This window comes from Megascapheus bottae, chromosome 10 (assembly GCF_031878675.1).
Source record: "Megascapheus bottae isolate mThoBot1 chromosome 10, mThoBot2.hap1, whole genome shotgun sequence".
Taxonomy (NCBI): domain Eukaryota; kingdom Metazoa; phylum Chordata; class Mammalia; order Rodentia; family Geomyidae; genus Megascapheus; species Megascapheus bottae.
This window is the reverse complement of record NC_143518.1, coordinates 57,708,951-57,727,194: the sequence shown is the minus strand read 5'-3', so window position 1 is coordinate 57,727,194 and position 18,244 is coordinate 57,708,951. Positions and strand designations below refer to the sequence as shown.

At 45.0% G+C, this 18,244-nt stretch overlaps 1 protein-coding gene across 3 annotated transcripts in view; it reads left to right on the top strand.

Annotated features, from left to right (window-relative positions):
• The window catches only part of Lgr6 (leucine rich repeat containing G protein-coupled receptor 6), a 115,607-nt gene that overhangs the window by 75,475 nt on the left and 21,888 nt on the right, over positions 1-18,244 (top strand). For all 3 annotated transcript variants that reach the window (XM_090341423.1, XM_090341422.1, XM_090341424.1), the window contains 3 exons: positions 14,225-14,293; positions 17,456-17,527; positions 17,736-17,807. In XM_090341423.1, the coding sequence (XP_090197549.1) occupies positions 14,225-14,293; positions 17,456-17,527; positions 17,736-17,807 (213 nt within the window). The remainder of the gene's footprint in view (positions 1-14,224; positions 14,294-17,455; positions 17,528-17,735; positions 17,808-18,244) is intronic.

Sequence of the window (18,244 nt, the reverse complement as noted above, 5' to 3'; positions counted from 1 at the left end):
AAAGATGTCCCAGTGATCTAATTTTTGCAGAACAGTTTTACTTCAATAGAAGCCATGGTTCTAAACTGTTTTACCTTCTTTGTCCTTGTAACCATGAATATCAACAATTTTTGCTCTCCACTGGTGTGCATATGACCCTGAAAGTCTCTGGCTACCTCTCACCCCGGGGCCTGATGGTCAGCCTTTGAACTAGAAAAGAGGTTCTTCCAGACCTCGGGAGTCCTAGGGACAATCAAGGATTGGGCCTTGAATCAAAAAACCTGGGTTCAAAATCTGACTCTGCTACCAGAGCATGGCCTGCACAAGTCATTAGAGCTCTTGAAAGCTTGAGGTGGCTGGGTACCAGTGGCTCATGCCTGTAATCCTAGCTACTCAGGAGGCTGAGAGCAGAAGATCACAGTTCAAAGCCAGCTGGGGCAAGAAAGTCCATGAGACTGATCTCCAATTAACCACCAGAAAAATAGAAGTGGTGCCGTGGCTCAACCTGCAGAGTACTAGCCTTGAGTGAAGAAGCTCAGAGACAGCACCCAGGCTTTGAGTTCAAGCCCCACAACTGGCAGAAACTGATAAGGCTGATATTCAGGAGACAGTTTCAAAGATGACAATAGATGAGGTAACTTCACACAGTGCCTGGGGCACTCAGTTCTTGATTTATATCACTTTTTGTCTTTCTTGCACATTGCATAGCCTGTGTGTGAAGGTGGCAGGGGTAGAGCATTACCCAGAGATGTCATCTCACTGTGGTCCGTGCTATGACTCATCGCTATAGGATGGATAGGAATTCCCAGGCCATCCGGGGTGGCTACAGTATTTGTTTCCTGTGGCTGCCATGACAAACTACCACAAACTTGGTGGCTTCACAAAACAGCAATTTATTCTCCCACAGTCCTGAGGTCAGAAGTTCAAAATCAAGGCGTTGACAGGGTTGATTCCTTCTGTAAGATCTGAGGTAGAATCTATCATATCTTCTGATTTCTGGTGGTAATCCTGGACAATCCTTGACTTGGAGACTCACACCTCCCATCTCTGGAAAGATGGAAACATCTTCACAGTGCCTTTGGCTTGTGCCTCTTATAAATGTCCCAAGAGAGCCTTCCCTAAACTCCGTCTGCATAGTTGCTTTGGCTGAGTAAGGTCACCTTCACAGACACCAAGGGTTAGGACCTGTTGGCATAAAAATAATGAAAATGCAGAGTTCCAGATGACTCTTTCTTAGTCTGTCTTCGTAATCATTTTGACTAGTTCATAGGCTAGTACTTCCTACCCTGCCCAGAACTAGAATGGTTTTCCTCTAAGGCTGTGTCATCTCATATCCTAGCTCTTACCCGCAGCCAGTTACTGAGAAAGACAAGGTGGGAATGATATCCTTATCTGGCAGATGAGGAAATCAGAGCAGAGAATGGAAGACTGGCCCAGGGTTGTTCAGCTCATTCAAAGGCAGAAGGACATTGCAGGTTTCTGTGCTTTTGGCCCATTTTCAGCCCTAAGACCACACTGCCTCTTGAGACACAACACTGAGAAACTCCTTCCTCTCCAGTTCTTAATCATTTTACATTTGTGGGTTTATTAGCTGCAAATTTGTGGGCTTTTGTGGCTTATAGAGGAATTTATTGTTCCATATAAAAACTTTTCCCCCCTGGCTTCCCCCACAGAACCACTAATGACTTAACAGGCAGAAAATTGAGCTGCCCAATGAGTTTGTCTTGCATTCTATGACCAAGACAAGTTATTAATAGTCCTTCTCAGCACAAAATTCCCTTTCCCACTGCACTGGACGTGGGGGTAGCCAAGGTCGCAGCTCCAGTGAGGGCTGCCCTTTGCTCCCTGCTGGCTACGGGGCCCTAACTGCTCTGACCCCCTCCTCTTGAACCCCTAGGAGTCCCAGCCAGCTGGGCTGGAAAGGAGAGGGGAGAGAGGTTAGAAGGGGTGGGAGAGTTGTGGCCACTGATCTTTACCAGATGCCACAGAGAGGAAACTTAGAAGTTCAAGGCTAGCCTTGCATATCTGCAGGAAAGAGCTGGAAGGGATCAGCGATTCCCACTCCATTTGCTTCTGATGCCTTAGTTAAACCCGTTCATTCCACAAATACCAATGGAGCATCTAGAATGTGCCGGATCCTTGGAATAGGCACTGGGGACACTTGTTTGTACAATGAAAGTATAGCCTCTGCTGTGGCAGAAACTAATGGGTTCTAGAACCCGAGTTCCTTTAAATTATCACCAATGTACCATTCCCAGCGCTTCTGCCCTTCTAACCCTGAGCTCTTAACATCAGCAGGCCCCAGAGCTCGCCTTCTATTTCCACTCTTACCTTCCATGTTCCCATCTGCTATCGTAGCTTTCAACATCGTCAGTTTGCTAGTGACCCCTGGCTGGAGCTTCCCATTGAACCTCAGACTTAAACATGTACCAGCCAGTCCTCTCATAGCCTGGGAGCTGGCATAGATGCCCCACACTCTAACTTAGGGAAGTGCCCTGGGCATGGGCTACATTCACACCTAGGGTCCCCCATCCTTGTCTTGTTGTTTTCATAGTCTACCATGGTCTAGAGCACCTCAAAGCTCAATTGTCCACCAGTGGGATCTGATGCTTTCTTTGTTCCAGTACTATGGCTTGAATTCAGGACTTGTGCTCTGTCCCTTTGGTTTGTTCGTTCCGGTCTACTTAGCATTCGACCACTTGAACCACAGCTCTTCTCCCCACTTTAATTGGAGATAAGAGACTCACAAATTTTCCTGCCTGCGCTGACTTGGAACAGTTGTCAGTTCTCAGCCTCCTGAATAGTTAGGGTTAAAGGCGTGTGCCATGCATGCCCAGATGGGCATCATTTCTCCAACAAGAACTTTCCTGGGCAGGAATACTGGCAATATCTATGAAGCATGATCCAAAGAACTGGAAAGAAGCTTGGGTGCAGTGTGAGGATGGCCCCTGGAAGACAGGCACACGTGGTCCGGCCTTCTAGCAGACGGGGAGAGGCCCAAGGGAGGAGGTAAAGGGGCGCTGTAACTCAGGATGCAGAGATGAAGTGCAGCCTGCACAGCAGCCAGCCCCCAGTGGCCACTGTGCACAGCCAGCACAGTGAGTGTTCTGCTACTTGGATCATCCCAGCAGAGAGATACTAGACCCATAGCTGCAGGAATCTCAGTCTAGCCAGGTGCTTCATCAGGACAACAAGAAAAGTCAGAAACCAGTAACTGTGATTGAAAAGAGCACTGTGTCAGTGTTCTCTTGATCTGGGTTTGTCTGAATATTCTCTCTGGCAGGGAAGAGAGTGTAGGTGGAGGGATGAGGGTGTGTCTGTGTCTCTCAATAGAAACTGATGACAATTGTACTAATTGCTGTGTTTATTAATGGGTGACCTTTTATGTAGGTTGTTTAGAAGGTGAAACAATGCTATTAGTCATGAAATGTTTGTTAGTTCCTAGTTTTCCAAGCCATTAGCCCCAAGCGCATGGAGCCAGATTCAAGACAGGCACACTCTCCCTGCTGTATGGGAAGGGCAAGGAAGACCTGTGCTCACTGGGCTTGCTCGCTTTTGTTCCAGACCTTCAGGAGATGAAAGTGACTCCATTTACAATCTAGCAGAAATTTCTATGCTCTGTGTTTCCACTGTAAGGCTAGGCTATCCCACATCCCTCACTTTGTGGGCTCTTTATCTGGGATCTGGCAACAAACATAAATATTAGCCTGAAGAATAAAAAGGTAAGTGGAAACCCAATTAATGATATTCATCTTTCTTAATTGCTATGAAAAAGTAGATAGGCCAACTTGCATGCCAGCTGTTGTAGAGTGTAATGAATGAAGTGTTTGTTCCAGTGTGCTATGTCTACTGGAAGGAAAAGGAGAAAAGAACTGACATTATTCAAATGTCTACTCTGTGTCAGTCTCTGGGCCACGTGAGCACAGTGGTCTTCCACGTAAGTGGAGGGAACAAGAACATGAAGAGTTCAAGGTGATCTTTGTGAGTACACAAAAGACCAACAATTCTTTAAGGCTTTGATCCCAGGGTCTCATGCTTATCTTGCTGGCTCATGTGTGTGTGTGTGTGTGTGTGTGCGCGCGCGCATACATGTGCATGCGTGTGTACATGCCAGTATTGGGACCTCACACTCTTGCTTGGCTTTTGCTAGACATAAGAATCCCGTAGATCTGTATGTCCAAGCTGGTTTCACATTGATCTTCAAATCTCAGCCTCTTTTTTGTGTGTGTTGGTTCTGGGACTAGAACTCGTAGCCTGGGACTGTCCCTGAGCTTTTCTGCTCAAGGCTAGTCCTCTACCCCTTGAGCCATAGCTCCGCTTCCAGATTTTTTGGTAATCGGAGATAAAGAGTCTCGAAAGCTTCTTGCCTGGACTGACTTTGAACCACAATCTTCAGCTCTCAGCCACTTGAAGAGCTAGGATTGGCAGCAGGAGCCATCACTGTCTAGCTCTTTAGTGTTTTGAGGCAAGGTCTGGCTTTCTGGGACCTGCCTCTGAGCCATGGTCCGCTTACTTTAGGCTTCCCATCATTGTTGGGACCACAGGTAGGTGCCATGGCCTCCATCTTCCCTCTGTGGAATCTTCACAGACTTTTCTGCTTGGAACTTTTCTGGCTGGCCATGGTCCTTCCAATCTTAGCATCCTGAGTAGACAAGATTACAAGTATGAGCCACTGGCACCACCTAAGACCAGCCACTTTCTACTCTAACACAGCACAGAAATGAACTCAGGTCATAATCACCTGGTTTTGACATATCCTCAAGCACTTAAACCCCCCTAGAAGCTTCCTCCTCCACTTAGCCTCTTTCCTATTCTCTCTCAAACTTTCTTGTTAGCCCTGCGATTTGGAACCTTGCCAGGATCCAACTCTAGGTAGTAGGGAAAGTGTTATAAGTCATAAGGCTTGAGTTCGAGGTCGACTTCTGGGACTTGTGGCAAAGAACTAGTGGTCTCCAAGCTCCAATTTCACCATCAGTAAAAATAAATAAAAAGAAGAGGCTAGATGCGATGACTGTGAAATCCTGCCAGCTCTATCTACTCGCCCATGACCAGGCCCCCAGGGCTCTCAGGAGTGGCTGTCCATTTCTGCATTGCCAGCTGGGACAGAGAGGACTAGGGCTGGGGGATGTGAGCAGCCCAAGGCTTGGGCTGCCTTCTCAGCTGCTTTGGCTGGTCCCATGGGTTTGCCATCAGTTTGATTGGATTTGGCTGGAAAGTACTAAGCAGATGAAGGAGTGGATTAGCCACAGACAGCTGCAGCTTTCAGACTGAGCTCTGGTGAGAGTTGAGAGTGGTTTCTCTTTAACCCCTGCCTTTCCTCATCTGCTTTTAGCCCTCAGGAGCAACATACACAACAAGGAATTCTTCATGGCTTCTGGCTGATTTGGAGTTGGAGGACTAACAGACTATAAAGCAAGCCATGGATGAGTTTTCCAGCTAACTAATTTAGAGCATCATAAGCCATTCTGCAACAGATCAGTCAGACCAGCTTGATGTTAAGGAACATTTTCTCTGTCATGGTCATGAGTCTGCATGATAGAGTCAAATTCCAAAGACACTGCCCCAAAGAAGCCAGCTTCAAAGGTCCAAGTTCTCTTCTTCCATCTTGAATCCTTGTCCAGTGAGCTCAAATGATCATCTTCTTTCTCCTCTTCCTCCTCCTCTTCCTTATTTTTCCTTCCTCCTCCCCCTCCTCCTCCTCCTCTTTTCCTTCTCCTCCTTCTCCCTCCTTCTTCCTTCTTTCTTCTTCTTCCTTTTATGTGTATGTGCCAGTACTGGGACATGAACTCAGGGCCAGGGTACGATCATTTAGTTGTTCTGTTCAAGGCTGACACTCTACCACTTGAGCCACAGCTGTATTCCAAGCCATCTTCATCAGTGAATATTCGCATATGTGTCCCTGCATCTGGGCCGCAAGAGATCCAAAAGTGAAGCCATGTATTCTGCCTGCGATGAAGGAGATGACAGGCATGGATATCCCCACTCAACCTGGTCTTCCTGGACTTCAGTCCCAGGTCTTCCATTATGGGTTGTGGAACTGTGTCTAAGTAGTTGCCTCTCTCCATGGCTCAGTTGCCAAAAAAAAAAAAAAGATAACAAGCCAGGTGCCAGTAGGCTCATGCCTGTAAGTCTAGCTACTGAGACCTGAAGATCAAAGTTTGAAGCCAGCAGGGGCAGGAAGGTCCATGAGGCTATTATTTCCAATTAGCTAGAAAAAAAGCTGAAAGTAGAGTGTGGCTCAGGTGGTAGAGCACTACCCTTGAGTGAAAAAACTAAGAGATGATGCCCACACCCTGAATTCAAGCCCCAACACTGCACACAAAGAGGGGAATATGTGGGCCAGGAGTCTGGCCTAGTGGTCCAGCGTTTGCCTAGCATGCATGAAGCCCTGGGTTTGATTCCTCAGTACCATATACACAGAAAAAGCTTGGAGTGGTGCTGTGGCTTAAGTGGTAGAGCACTAGCCTTGAGGAAGCTCAAGGACAGTTCCCAGGCTCCAAGTTCAAGCACCAGGACTGGCCAAGGAGAGAGGAGGGGAATCAGGTAATAACAATACAGGTCTGAAAGAGTTGGCATAACAGATATTCAATGGATTAATGTAAGTAAATTACCTGGAACTATGACTGTTACATAGCAGTTACTGTTACTACCATCACAAGTCTATGGCTATGTGAGCTAAGAAAGAAAATACCAGAAAACTGCTGAGACAGGGAGCAATTCCCTCTAACTGCAGGGATGAGGCTGGATTCATAGAGAAAGGTATATTTGAGCCCAACTTCAAAGGATGACTAGAATTTCAACAGCTAAGGATGTGGGGAAAGGTCATTCCAGGATGGAATATTTAGAGGGCCTGGTCCTTGTAAATATACAAAAGTATGGAAATACATGCTGGATTGAAATGTGGGTGATATTACCGGTTGGTTAAGGGCATTGGAGCCCATTAAGGAATTTCAACTTTGCTCTGGAAGCCTTTTTCAGATTGTTCCAGCGTAGGAATGTGACAGAATGAGCTTTGTATTTTAGAAAGATGCTTCTGGTAGATGTGTAATAGACTCTTAACAGCCAGGGTTCAAATCCTGACTGAAATACTGGATTTGTTATGATAAGCTAATAGACAGACTCAAATATGTGCCAACACTCAAACACAATAAAAGTTTATTTCGGAATCATGAAACAGTCCAAGGACAGCAGACTTCCTAGAGGGTAGTCTTTCTCCACATACAGGAAATAAAAAGGATTTTGGCAGATTCTTTGCCATGCCCATTTGTCATTTGCTGCTGATTGAGAAACTAGTTTGCTCTCTGTGTCTTACTTTCTTTGACTGTAAAATAAGAAAATCTACCTGCTACAGCTGTTGGAGGATTTGAGAGATCATTCAGTCACAGTCCTTAGTGGCTGGCACAAGTCAGTGCTCTACCAATATTATTCCATATATGACCTGTAGGTGGCGCCCTGATAGGTGAGCATACAGCATTGGGGTTGGGGGAGCCTCCTACCTTAACACTGAATGTTGTCCTATGAGCCTGTCACGCTACACCACTTTCTCTTCTTCATACACAACGCTGAAAATGTTTACTTCCTCTAAATGTTTTCTCTGCTTGACGTAGCATCCTTTTCCTACTGAAATTCAGCCTTTGCCACCAAGTCATGTGGTTCAAAGGGCATAAAGTCCTGCAGGTCTGCCAAGGTTGTGTAACCATCACTCATGTCTCTGAAGGTCATGATGCTTTGTTTGTTTGTTAAGACCCACAACATTATGCTGAGGAGTCTCATGTCTTATATATTTTGTGTATGGTGTGTGCATGTGTGTAGATGTGAGTATTGGGGCTTGTACTCAGGGCCGGGGCATTATCTTTTAGCCTTTTTTTATTCAAGACTGGCACTCTACTACTCAAACCAGAGCTCTACTTTCTCCTTTTAAATGATTTATTGAAAATAAAGTGTTGCAGACTTTCCTGCTCAGGCTGGCTTTGAACTGGGATCCTTGGATCTCAGTATCCTAAGTAGCTAAATTGCTTACTTGCCTAGACAAGAACTATTTATACTCATCTTGCTACCTTCCAGTTTACCAGTAGTTTACCAGTAGCATTCTTCATATATTTGGGGATATTTGGCAATAAATGGGCCTGTGTTGAATTCATCAGGGGCAGAGAAAGTTACAAGGACGTATTCCCTAGGCAATTAGATTTACACAGCATTATAGGAAACAAGGCTTTGGCAATTACCAGGTCACTGAATCTATGGAGACATCCAAATGGGAAAATTCAGGCTACCTCATTGGTGGGATGTTTGCAGAATTCATTTTGACATTTGTGTAATTTTTCTTCTCCCACATTTCTCTACAAAAATAGCTTTCGCGTTCACATGCCCTTTGCCATGTGTCTTTCCCCACTGTCCGTTCACTCCTGGCAAAGATCCTGACCAGAAACTTCCAAGGACAACTGGAACCACTCAATTTAGCTGCCTGAACATGGGTCCAAAGTCACACAGGACCAAAGCCATGTTCTCCATGGCTCTGGGCAATACTAATGGTGTCAGTCAAGATTATCCCATGTGAGGGGCTGGGAGTGTGGCCTAGAGGTAGAGGGCCTGCCTGGCATGCATGAAGCACTAGATTCGATTCCCCAGCACCACATTAACAGAAAAGGCCAGAGTGGTGCTGTGGCTCAAGTGGTAGAGTGCTAGCCTGAACACAGATTGGCTCAGGACCAGTGCCCAGGCCCTGCATTCAAATCTCACAACTGGCAAAAAAAAAATCAAATCCAAATTATCCCATGTAATTTTAACATCAGCCTCAGAATCTAAGAATGTACCTCTAGCTGGACGATGGTGGCTCACACCTGCAATCCTAGCTACCCGGGAGACTGAAATCTGAGGATCTGAGTTCAAAGCCAGCCTGGGCAGAAAATTTATGAGACTCTTATCTCTAATTGACCAGCAAAAATCTGGAAGTGGATATGTAGTTCAACTATAGAGTACCATTCTCAGGTGGAAAGAGCCAAGCAAGAATGTGAGGCCCTGAGTTCATGGTCCACTACTAGCACATATACATTAAAAAAAGAAAGACAGACAGAAAAGAAAAAGAAAAAAATAATATACCCCTAAACACCCAAGATTAAGACTTTCTTGAGTTCATTTGTGCTTTTCATTAGTTTATTTTAAGCTTTTCAGTCATTCATGAAACACCTATTTATTGAACTCTGTGTCAGTCTTATTTGGGTGTTTAGGATCTGAAACAGAGAACCTATGTACAAAGAGCTTTCATTCTGGTAAAGTAGAAAGAAAATTAATATATGTTAGCTCCAGGAACCCCAGAATTTAAAAAGCTTCCAATGCTTCCTCCTCGAATACCTCTCTTTATTATAATTTTTAGGAAAGCAAAGCAAGTAAAGAGTCTTGTTATCTGTTGCAACAGAACAGATTACTTCAAAATATAGTATCTTAAAATCACATTATTTCTTGTGAGTATGTGGATTGTCTGAGCTCACTGGTGTGGTGGTTTTATCTCCTACATCACACAACTCCCTGCCCCCACTAAAAAACAGGAAAAGAAAAACTCAGAGTTTATTTTATTTATTTATTTCTTTTTACCAGTCCTAGAGCTTGAACTCAGGGTCTGAGCACTGTCCTTGGGCTTTCTTAAGGCTAGAGCTCTACCACTTGAGCCACAGCATCCCTTCTGGCTTTTTTTTTTCTATGTATGTGGTACCGAGGAATCGAGCTTGGGTTTTCATGCATGCTAGGCAAGCACTCTGCCACCAGGCCAAACTCCTGACCATCTAAGATTTTAATCTAGGCTTCCTTACCTGGTGTTATTACAGTAAGGAATTACATAGTAGAACAAGCATCATCCAAGGTCAAGGCTACAAGGCTCTAGCAACCAAGTCATGTCTATCTCATTCTATTGGTCAATGCCACTGATAAAAGCAGTCCATTAAAACATTTTTTTGTTGGTTCCAGGGCTTCAACTCTTGGCCTGGGAACTGTCCCTGAGCTCCTTTTGTTCAAGGCTAACACTCTACCACTTGAGTCACAGCACCATTTTCAACTTTTAATGTGATTAATTTGTAGATAAGAGTCTCATAGAGGGTTTGGGGATTTAGCTCAGCGGAAGAACCCTTGCCTGGAAAGTGTAAGGCCCTGATTTTGGTCCTCAGCTCTCGGGGGCGGGAGTCTCACAGAGCCACAGAAGTGGCTCTAGCTACTTAGGAGCCTGAGGCCTGAGGATCAATTTGCATCAGCCTGGGCGGAAAAGTCTGAGCAAAAGCCAAAAGTAGAGATGTGGCACAAGAGGTAGAACATACCACCTTTTGAGTTGAAAAAGCCAAGAGACAGCACCTAGGCCTTGAGTTTAAGCCCCAGTACCACCTTCCCCCACCCTCATTCCCTCCCCCACAAAAAAACCCAAATGTGGGGCAAGAGCATCTGTGATAGAAGAGACAGCAAGCAAAGGTACTTGAAGCCAGACTGGCTAGACTGCCATAGTTCTTTGCATTAGAAATAATATTTCCTTATGGAAAATAGAGTTCTCCTAGGACAACAAATGGAGAATTCCTAAGGGAGATGAGCCACATGAAAAGAGGGGCTCGTGGAAGTGGAGGTGTAGCTCATGAGGTAGAACCTCAGTCTTGAGCAAAAGAGCCACGTGAAAGTGCAAGGTCCTGAGTTTAAACCTGAGTACAAGCACAAGAATAAGTAAGTAAACATAAATAAAAGAGGGACCGTTGGCTTTGAGTTTTTGAGATGTGAAAATAAATTCAATTTAAGAACAAAAAAGTGTGAGCTAGGATATGGCTCAATGGTAAAGTGTTTTTCTAACTGGGTCATGCCCTGGGTTCAAGCCTCAGTACCAAAAACAGAAACACACACATGCGTACACGCACATGCATACACACACACACACACACACACACACACACACACACAGGGAAAAAAGTGTCCATCATTTTGATGGATAAAGAGGATTATCTCTCTGCTGTTTCTACTCTCAGTGCTCCTGGCTTCAAATTCCACGTCTCTTCTGGAGCTCCAAGGACTCTGAAGTTTGGAAAGCCTCCATGCTCCTTCCTCAAATACCTCTAGTTTCAATAGAGCTTTGCACATGTTCAGGCTTCAGCCTGACCGAGACCTGCCCTCACATGGCCCACGGAAAGGTCTCTGTGAGCTGGTCAAGGTGTCTGGATCACTAAAGGCTAGAGTAGAGCAGAAAGGGGTTTCTGCTGTCATGCCTTGAGATCACCAAGGCAGTCTGCAAGTAATCAGGTAATTAGTGTGTGTAGAGAGGGGGACAATTATCCAGCTCATTGGCTGCCAGGCGCTTGTCATTGCCTCTCTGGTCCTTGGGCTGAGTTCCTGGCTCTATCTAAGGACTATTAAATATAATGACTTTGTCATGTAGATGAACCTGTCATTATCTCCATGTTAACATGCTATTTATCCACAAATCCTGCCACATCACTCTATAATTAAAGGACTTCTCTGTGGTCCCTCTGCCCTGGCACTGAACAGCCATTAAAATGATCAGGGCAAGAGTGGCTTTAAAAGACGGAGAAGAGGCTGGGGGTCAGGAGGATGGAGTTTTGAGCCTAGCCTGGGCTCAAACCTTTATTTGGCTCTCACCAAATGAAAGGCTGGGTGCAGTGACATGCACCTGTCATCCTAGCTATGAGGAGAAGTGTTAATAGGAGGATCACGATCCAGGATGCCTTAGACAAAAATAAGACTGTATTTGAAAAATAATGAAAGCAAAAAGGACTGGAGATAGTTCAAGTAATACTGTACTTGTATAATGACCGCAGGTCCTGAATTCAAACCCAAGTACCACCAAAAGAAGCTTTAAAAGGCTAAGAGGATGGGCTCAGGATCTCCTGGAATGCTCAACCCCTTCCCACTCCCAAAATGTGTAACTGAGCAACAGGATTTTAGCGATATCACAAAACCTCCTACTACCACCACTCATCAAGCTTATTTCTATATGGGCTACTGGGTAAAACCAAAGCCCACTTTAAAAAGCACTTGAAATTTAGCCAGGCACTGGTGGCTCATGTCTATAATCCTAGCTACTGGAGAAATTGAGATCTGAAGATTGTGGTTCAAAGCCAGCCCAGGCAAGCTGTGAGACTCTCATTGCCAAATAACCACAGAAAAAGCCAGAAGTTGAGCTGTTACTAAAGTGGTAGAGCACAAAAGCTCAAGGAAGGGCTAGGAGTTTGGTCTAGTGGTAGAGTGCTTGCTTAGCATGCACAAAGACCTGAGTTCGATTCCTCGGTACCATATACATAGAAAAAGCCGAAAGTGTGGTGCTATGGCTCAAGTGGTAGAGCTCTAGCCTTGGAAAAAACCCAAGGACAGTGCTCAGGCCCTGATCCTCAGCCCAGGACTGGCAAAAAAAGGGAAAAAAAGCTCAAGGATAGTGCCCATTCTGAGTTCAAACCCCAGGACTGTCATATAAAATAAAACAAACCACCCACATTTGAAAATTGTCATCTCTTCTGAAGTAGTCCTAGTCTTCGAGGGATTCTGTCATACAGCAGTGACATGTTCTAAAAAAAAATCCTCTATGCCTCTTCCCCCCCCCCTGCCAAAATGCAGATAATTTCTCACTCACAGTTTGTGCTCTACCACTTGAGCCATAGGGAAGCCATAGGCAAAGATGTAGGGTATCACATTTAACCAGTTACCTCAATAGTCATCACACATACATATATATACATACATACACATGAACATATACATACACACATGTACAGAAATACACACATACACATACACATACACACTTTTGATAGTCTCATACTTGGGGCTTTTTCTTTAGTAATAAGCAGTTGTAAAGTAAATGGAATTTGTTCTTGCCTCTCCCATCTCTCCTCCCTTCCTCTGCCCTGTCATTACCTCCAAGGACACAAACACATAAGTTCTTTTGAAGGAGTTGACCGTTGAAGCTACAGTTACTTAGGGGTCCCTATCTAGCTCCTGTCGCCTATACTATGGTATCCTGAGTGCCTCTTTCTCTCACTCTTTTTCTTTCTTTACACTCAGGTATAAACTTTCGTGTAGGATCAATCCCTGAACTTAGGGGACTCAGTGTGGATATTTGAAGTTCCAATGATGCTAAACTAAGTACTGTTTGTCAAAATGAATACTAGGAAGTGAAAACATGTTTTGGGGTGTGGGCAAAGGGGAGGCCATAGGAATAAAAGCAAGAAGGGTGAACCAATTTAGTCATTATATTCAATGTTCACTATGTAACTTAAGAGTAAGAACATGAGAGGGAAAATAGGGGAGAACCAAGAAAGGGGTGACACTGATCAAGAAGCATGGTGCTCATAACCTGACTTACAGAATTATAACGCCTTTGTTAACCTACTTAATATTTTTAAAAGATGTTCTTCCTGAAAAGTCATTCACACTTAAATCTCTTTAACCAACATCTTTAAATTTTTTTCCTTCCTTATTTTCTGATGCTACCAGGTGATACCTGTTTATTGTATAAAGAAATTGGAAAGTGTAGCAAAGGGTAAGAAAAAAAAATAAAGATGAGCTGTCATGCCACCAACAAAAAAAATACAAGATGCACAAAATAAAACATCAAAAAAGGCTGGGAGTTTGGCCTAGTGGTAGAGTGCTTGCCTAGCATACACGAAGACCCGTGTTTAATTCCTCAGTACCACATACATAGAAAAAAGCCAGAAGTGGTGCTGAGGCTCAAGTGGTAGAGCTCTAGCCTTGAGAAAGTCCAAGGACAGTGCTCAGGCCCTGAGCTCAAGCCCAGGACTGGCAAAAAAAATCATAAAAAACAATTCCTCTGTCCATTTTTTTATAGATGACCTTAGCAGAAGCTAGAACCAAAGTAGTCACTTGAGGAATTTTCTAGAATCTTGAGCCCTGGTAACAAAAGATCATTCTATGTTCCCTGCTCTTCAAACCTTGCCATGGCTCCAAAGGCCTGATTTATTTTCATTGGCTTGTGGAGACTTTGGGGGGAAAAGGGGCTCCAGGTACCCTTGAAGTGTCTCCTCTACTCAAAACAGTTCTGCAGCCAGGAAGGCTCTGAGCCTGAGGATTTGTGGAGCAGGAACAGAGTACAAACATTCCAAATATGTGTTTCCAGACCTTGGCAGCGGAATCCAACAGATTGGAAAACCCATCTTTCTGGCCAATCCCACAGCCAAGTTTCCATTTCTTGGGGACCCTGACATGCCCTGTTAAGCCTCTGTGCTAATGACTGTTCTGCTTTTCATTCCAGAGACCTGAATTATAATGAGCTGCAGGAGTTCCCTGTGGCCATCCGGACCCTGGGCAGACTGCAGGAACTGTAAGCTCTTCTGTTGGTTTCTGTGGGTTCTTCTCCACCCGAGGGCAGAGGCTGAAGCCAGTCCCCCAGCCTCCATCATTCCTTCACCTCCTCACCTCCCAGGGTCCTTGTAAATGCTGGAGCTGCAGCCCTTCCCAGCCCCCAGGGCAGCTTGGTTTTAACCATTTTCTGGGTGTGTGTCATTGGTAGAAATAGCCTCCAGTCCTTCCAACGTGGGAAGACCGAGGCACACGCCACTTCTTACAGCCCAGGCCTGACCTTGCCACTGTTGGGCTATGTACAGAGGGGAAGGAAAAGATGAACCGGTGGGGAGAGGGTGGAGGGATTGCTTGCAGGATTTGTATTTCAGCACCTTGTCCTTAGAGGGACTAAGAGTGGACTGTGCTATGGTTCCCCCACAACCATATTTATTATTCTCATTGAGTATTCTCTGAGTTCCCATTGTGCTAGTTTCTGAGATGGGTGCTAAACACAAGGGAAGAGTGTAACAAGGAAAGAGTGGTTTCTCCCCAGAGATCCTCCAACCTCGTGAACAACACGACAGAACCTATGTAACTAGAGAACAGGACAAAAGCAAACCTAAATTGTGTAGTATTGGCAAAATGACCGAGGGAGTTCAGAGTAACATTGACGGATGATTGTGGATTGAGACATCTTGATGTCACCAGACCGAGAGATGAGGCTTCCTTCATCTTCCCAGTTTCCATGCAAAATTACAGACTCTTGAGATCTACTTGTGAAAAGCATTTCAAGAGATCTCACAACAGGTAGAAATTTGAACAAGGAATTATTTTTTAGTATATCAAGATAAATTAGGGCAAAATGGAGAAAGAAAGAGACAGAGAGGGGGGGAGAGAATATGAATTTCCTGCTCTCCACACAAAGAAAGAGAGTTAAAGGCTCAAATTCCCGATCCCTGGAGCCAGGAGCGTGGCGTAGAGGTAAGATGCTTATCTAGCATGCATGAAGCCCTGAGTTCAAGCACCAGGACTGGCAAAAAAATGCTGATTCCTATCTGATGTGGGATTCAGGCACCATCACAGCAGAGGAGCACAAGCTTTGAGGCAGGAGAGTGGTACAGATAGGGACCTCATTAGAATGTGGAGCTGACAGAAGATAACCACTGTAGTAACACTAGCATTGCTGGAGGCAGGGCTTTTAAGGACCTAAGAGATTTAGCATACAGTTGGGCTGGAGTCAGATTCAGAGGACATGAAAATTCATGAAATGAGCCCCAAACTTTCAGAGAACCCAGCATCTCCATGGCTCAAATAACCATCTAAGACCTAATACCTCTTTCAGAAGTTGGAAGGTGTGGGTGCCATATGTAGGTGACAGATGAGGGGTGGCTGGCCCAGCCAGAGGAAAAGATATCAATGAGAAACTATTGGAATTCTTTTGCCAATGAGCCACTGAGGTCTGGATTTTCTCCTCTTTTGAGATGCTACAAAAGATGACATCTAATCAGTCAGAGGGCACAGAAGAGCCAAGCACCAGCAGCTCATGCTTGTAATCTTAGCCACTTGGTAAAGTGAAATTTTGAGGACTTTGGGGGAAATCAAGGCCAAAAAGTTTTCAAGTTTCCATCTCAACTGATAGCTGAATATAGCAGTATCCACTTGTTGTGAGACTGAAACTGGGTGGATTGCCATTCCAAGCCAGCCTGTCCAGAAAATTCTGAGACTTCCTCTCAATGGGAGAATTGGGACATAGTGGTATATACCTATCATTCTACCTATGATACAAAGTAAAAAATAGAATCACAGTCTAGGAGCAAGCCCAAGCAGGAGGTGAGACTTTAATCTAAAAATAACCTGAGGCATGGCTCAGCAATAGAGTGCCTGGCTTGCATGCATAAAGTCCTGAGTTCAAAACTCAGTACTGCCAAGAGAGAACTGGAATAGGAAGGTACGCTAAAGCATGGGTACAGAAAATAACAAAGCAAGGGCCGGGAGTTTGGCCTAGTGGTAGAGTGCTTGCCTAGCATGCACGAAGACCCAGGTTCGATTCCTCGGTACCACATAGAGAGAAAAAAGCTGGAGGTGGTGCTGAGACTCAAATGGTAGAGCTCTAGCCTTGGGAAAGTCCAAGGACAGTGCTCAGGCTCTGAGTTCAAGCCCAGGACTGGCAAAAAAAAAAGAAAAGAACAAAGCATTAGGAAAGACAGAGCAAAGACCAAAGTTATCAAGGGCAAGAATATTCATGCATAGGGATGTTTGTATGTCTTATCCATCCACCCATATCTATTATCTATTTTATATCTAAATCATTTATGTCTGTATCTGTCTATCTATACATCTGTCTTAGACTTGTTCCTGTGACAAAATAGCTAAGCAAAATAACCTAAGGAGAAAGGATTTCTTTTGTTCATTTTTCAGAGGTTTCAGTCCACTTCTGCTAGGGAAGGCAGAGCAGAGGAGAACAGAGCCACTCATATCATAGCAGCCAGGAAACAGGGAGGAGTATGCTGCATAGCTGGGTTTCTACTTTTTCTTCTCTTATTCGGTCTGGCATGCAATGGTGTCATCACAGTCAGGACACGTCTTCCCTCCTTCTCAGCTGATAGTCTACGGACACACCAGCACCCAAACCACCCATCGATCAATCTATCTGTTAATCTATTAATGCATCTATTATCCACTGGAAGAAAGCTGCTTGAGGTCAGAGCCTCTATCCTTACAAATATGCTAAATTCCTCAACGTTTGGGCTAGCCCAGTCACAGAGGAGGGACTCAGAAGAGCATGAGTGACTAGAAGGAACAACAAACAAGTCTTGTTAAGGGCCCCAGCTGGAGGTGTCTGAGGGTGAACCTGTGAGAAAAGGGGAAGCAATGATAAGACAGCAAGAAGGATACAGGTGAGAGAGACTATGGAACACAAACAGAAGCCGGATATGATAGGGTGCTATTGGAACCCCTGTCACATTTGAGCAAGGAGAAGATTTTCCTGAATGCGGTTGCTTGGTCTTGAATTGCTCTCATAGGCTTCCTGAGGCTTGCAACCCTGGGCTTCTCCCCTTGCTCTCTTCAGAAAGGATGAATCTGTTGAACTAAGAAATCTCCCAGGCAGGATTGGGACCCGGGATCTCCAGGCTGATGTCTAGTCAACTGTTGGAAGTCCCATGGAGGTCCCTGGGTCACTGCTCTGGGTGCTGTCTTCCAGGGGCTTCCATAACAACAATATCAAAGCTATCCCAGAGAAAGCCTTCATGGGCAATCCCCTGCTGCAGACCATGTGAGTATTGCTTTCTGGATCTTTGGGTGGGTGAGGGCACACTTTGGGAGAAAAGACAAAAGGCCTGGGGAGACAGAGGTGTGAGATGGCTGCATCTTCCGTGTCCTTTCTTCCAGTCTTCATTGAAAGAGAAGGAAGCACAGGTGGGCCTTGGTCCCCTAAAATGGGTAAGCCCCAGAATTAAGGTGGTGTTGTCTTTTTCTTCCAGCCACTTTTATGATAACCCAATCCAGTTTGTGGGAAGGTCAGCATTCCAGTTCCTGCCTAAACTGCACACACTGTAAGTGGACTCTGAGGTTTCTCTCCTCCCTTTCTCTTCCTCTTCTCTCTCTCTCTCTCTCTCTCTCTCTCTCTCTCTCTCTCTCTCTCTCTCTCTCTCTCTCTCTCTCTCTCTCTCTCTCTCTCTCTCTCTCTCTCTCTCTCTCTCTCTCTCCCCGCTAGGCTTAGCCCTCAGGAAAGGCATGGCCTCCAGGCCTGCAGACATTTACTTTATGCGCACCTGCTTTCAGATCTGTCTGGGCTTACTGGCCTCCCTCTACCTCCATGACTTGTAGCTTCTTCCCAGATCTCAAATGAATGTCAAGGACCCCTTTCCATATAGACACGAGACTCATCTGGCCTCTACAGTTTACCCTGCTCTTGGTAGTTGCTTCATAGATATCTCCTGGACTAGGGTGCAATAAATTGAGCTTCTGAGTGTTGTGTTCTCAAGGCTGG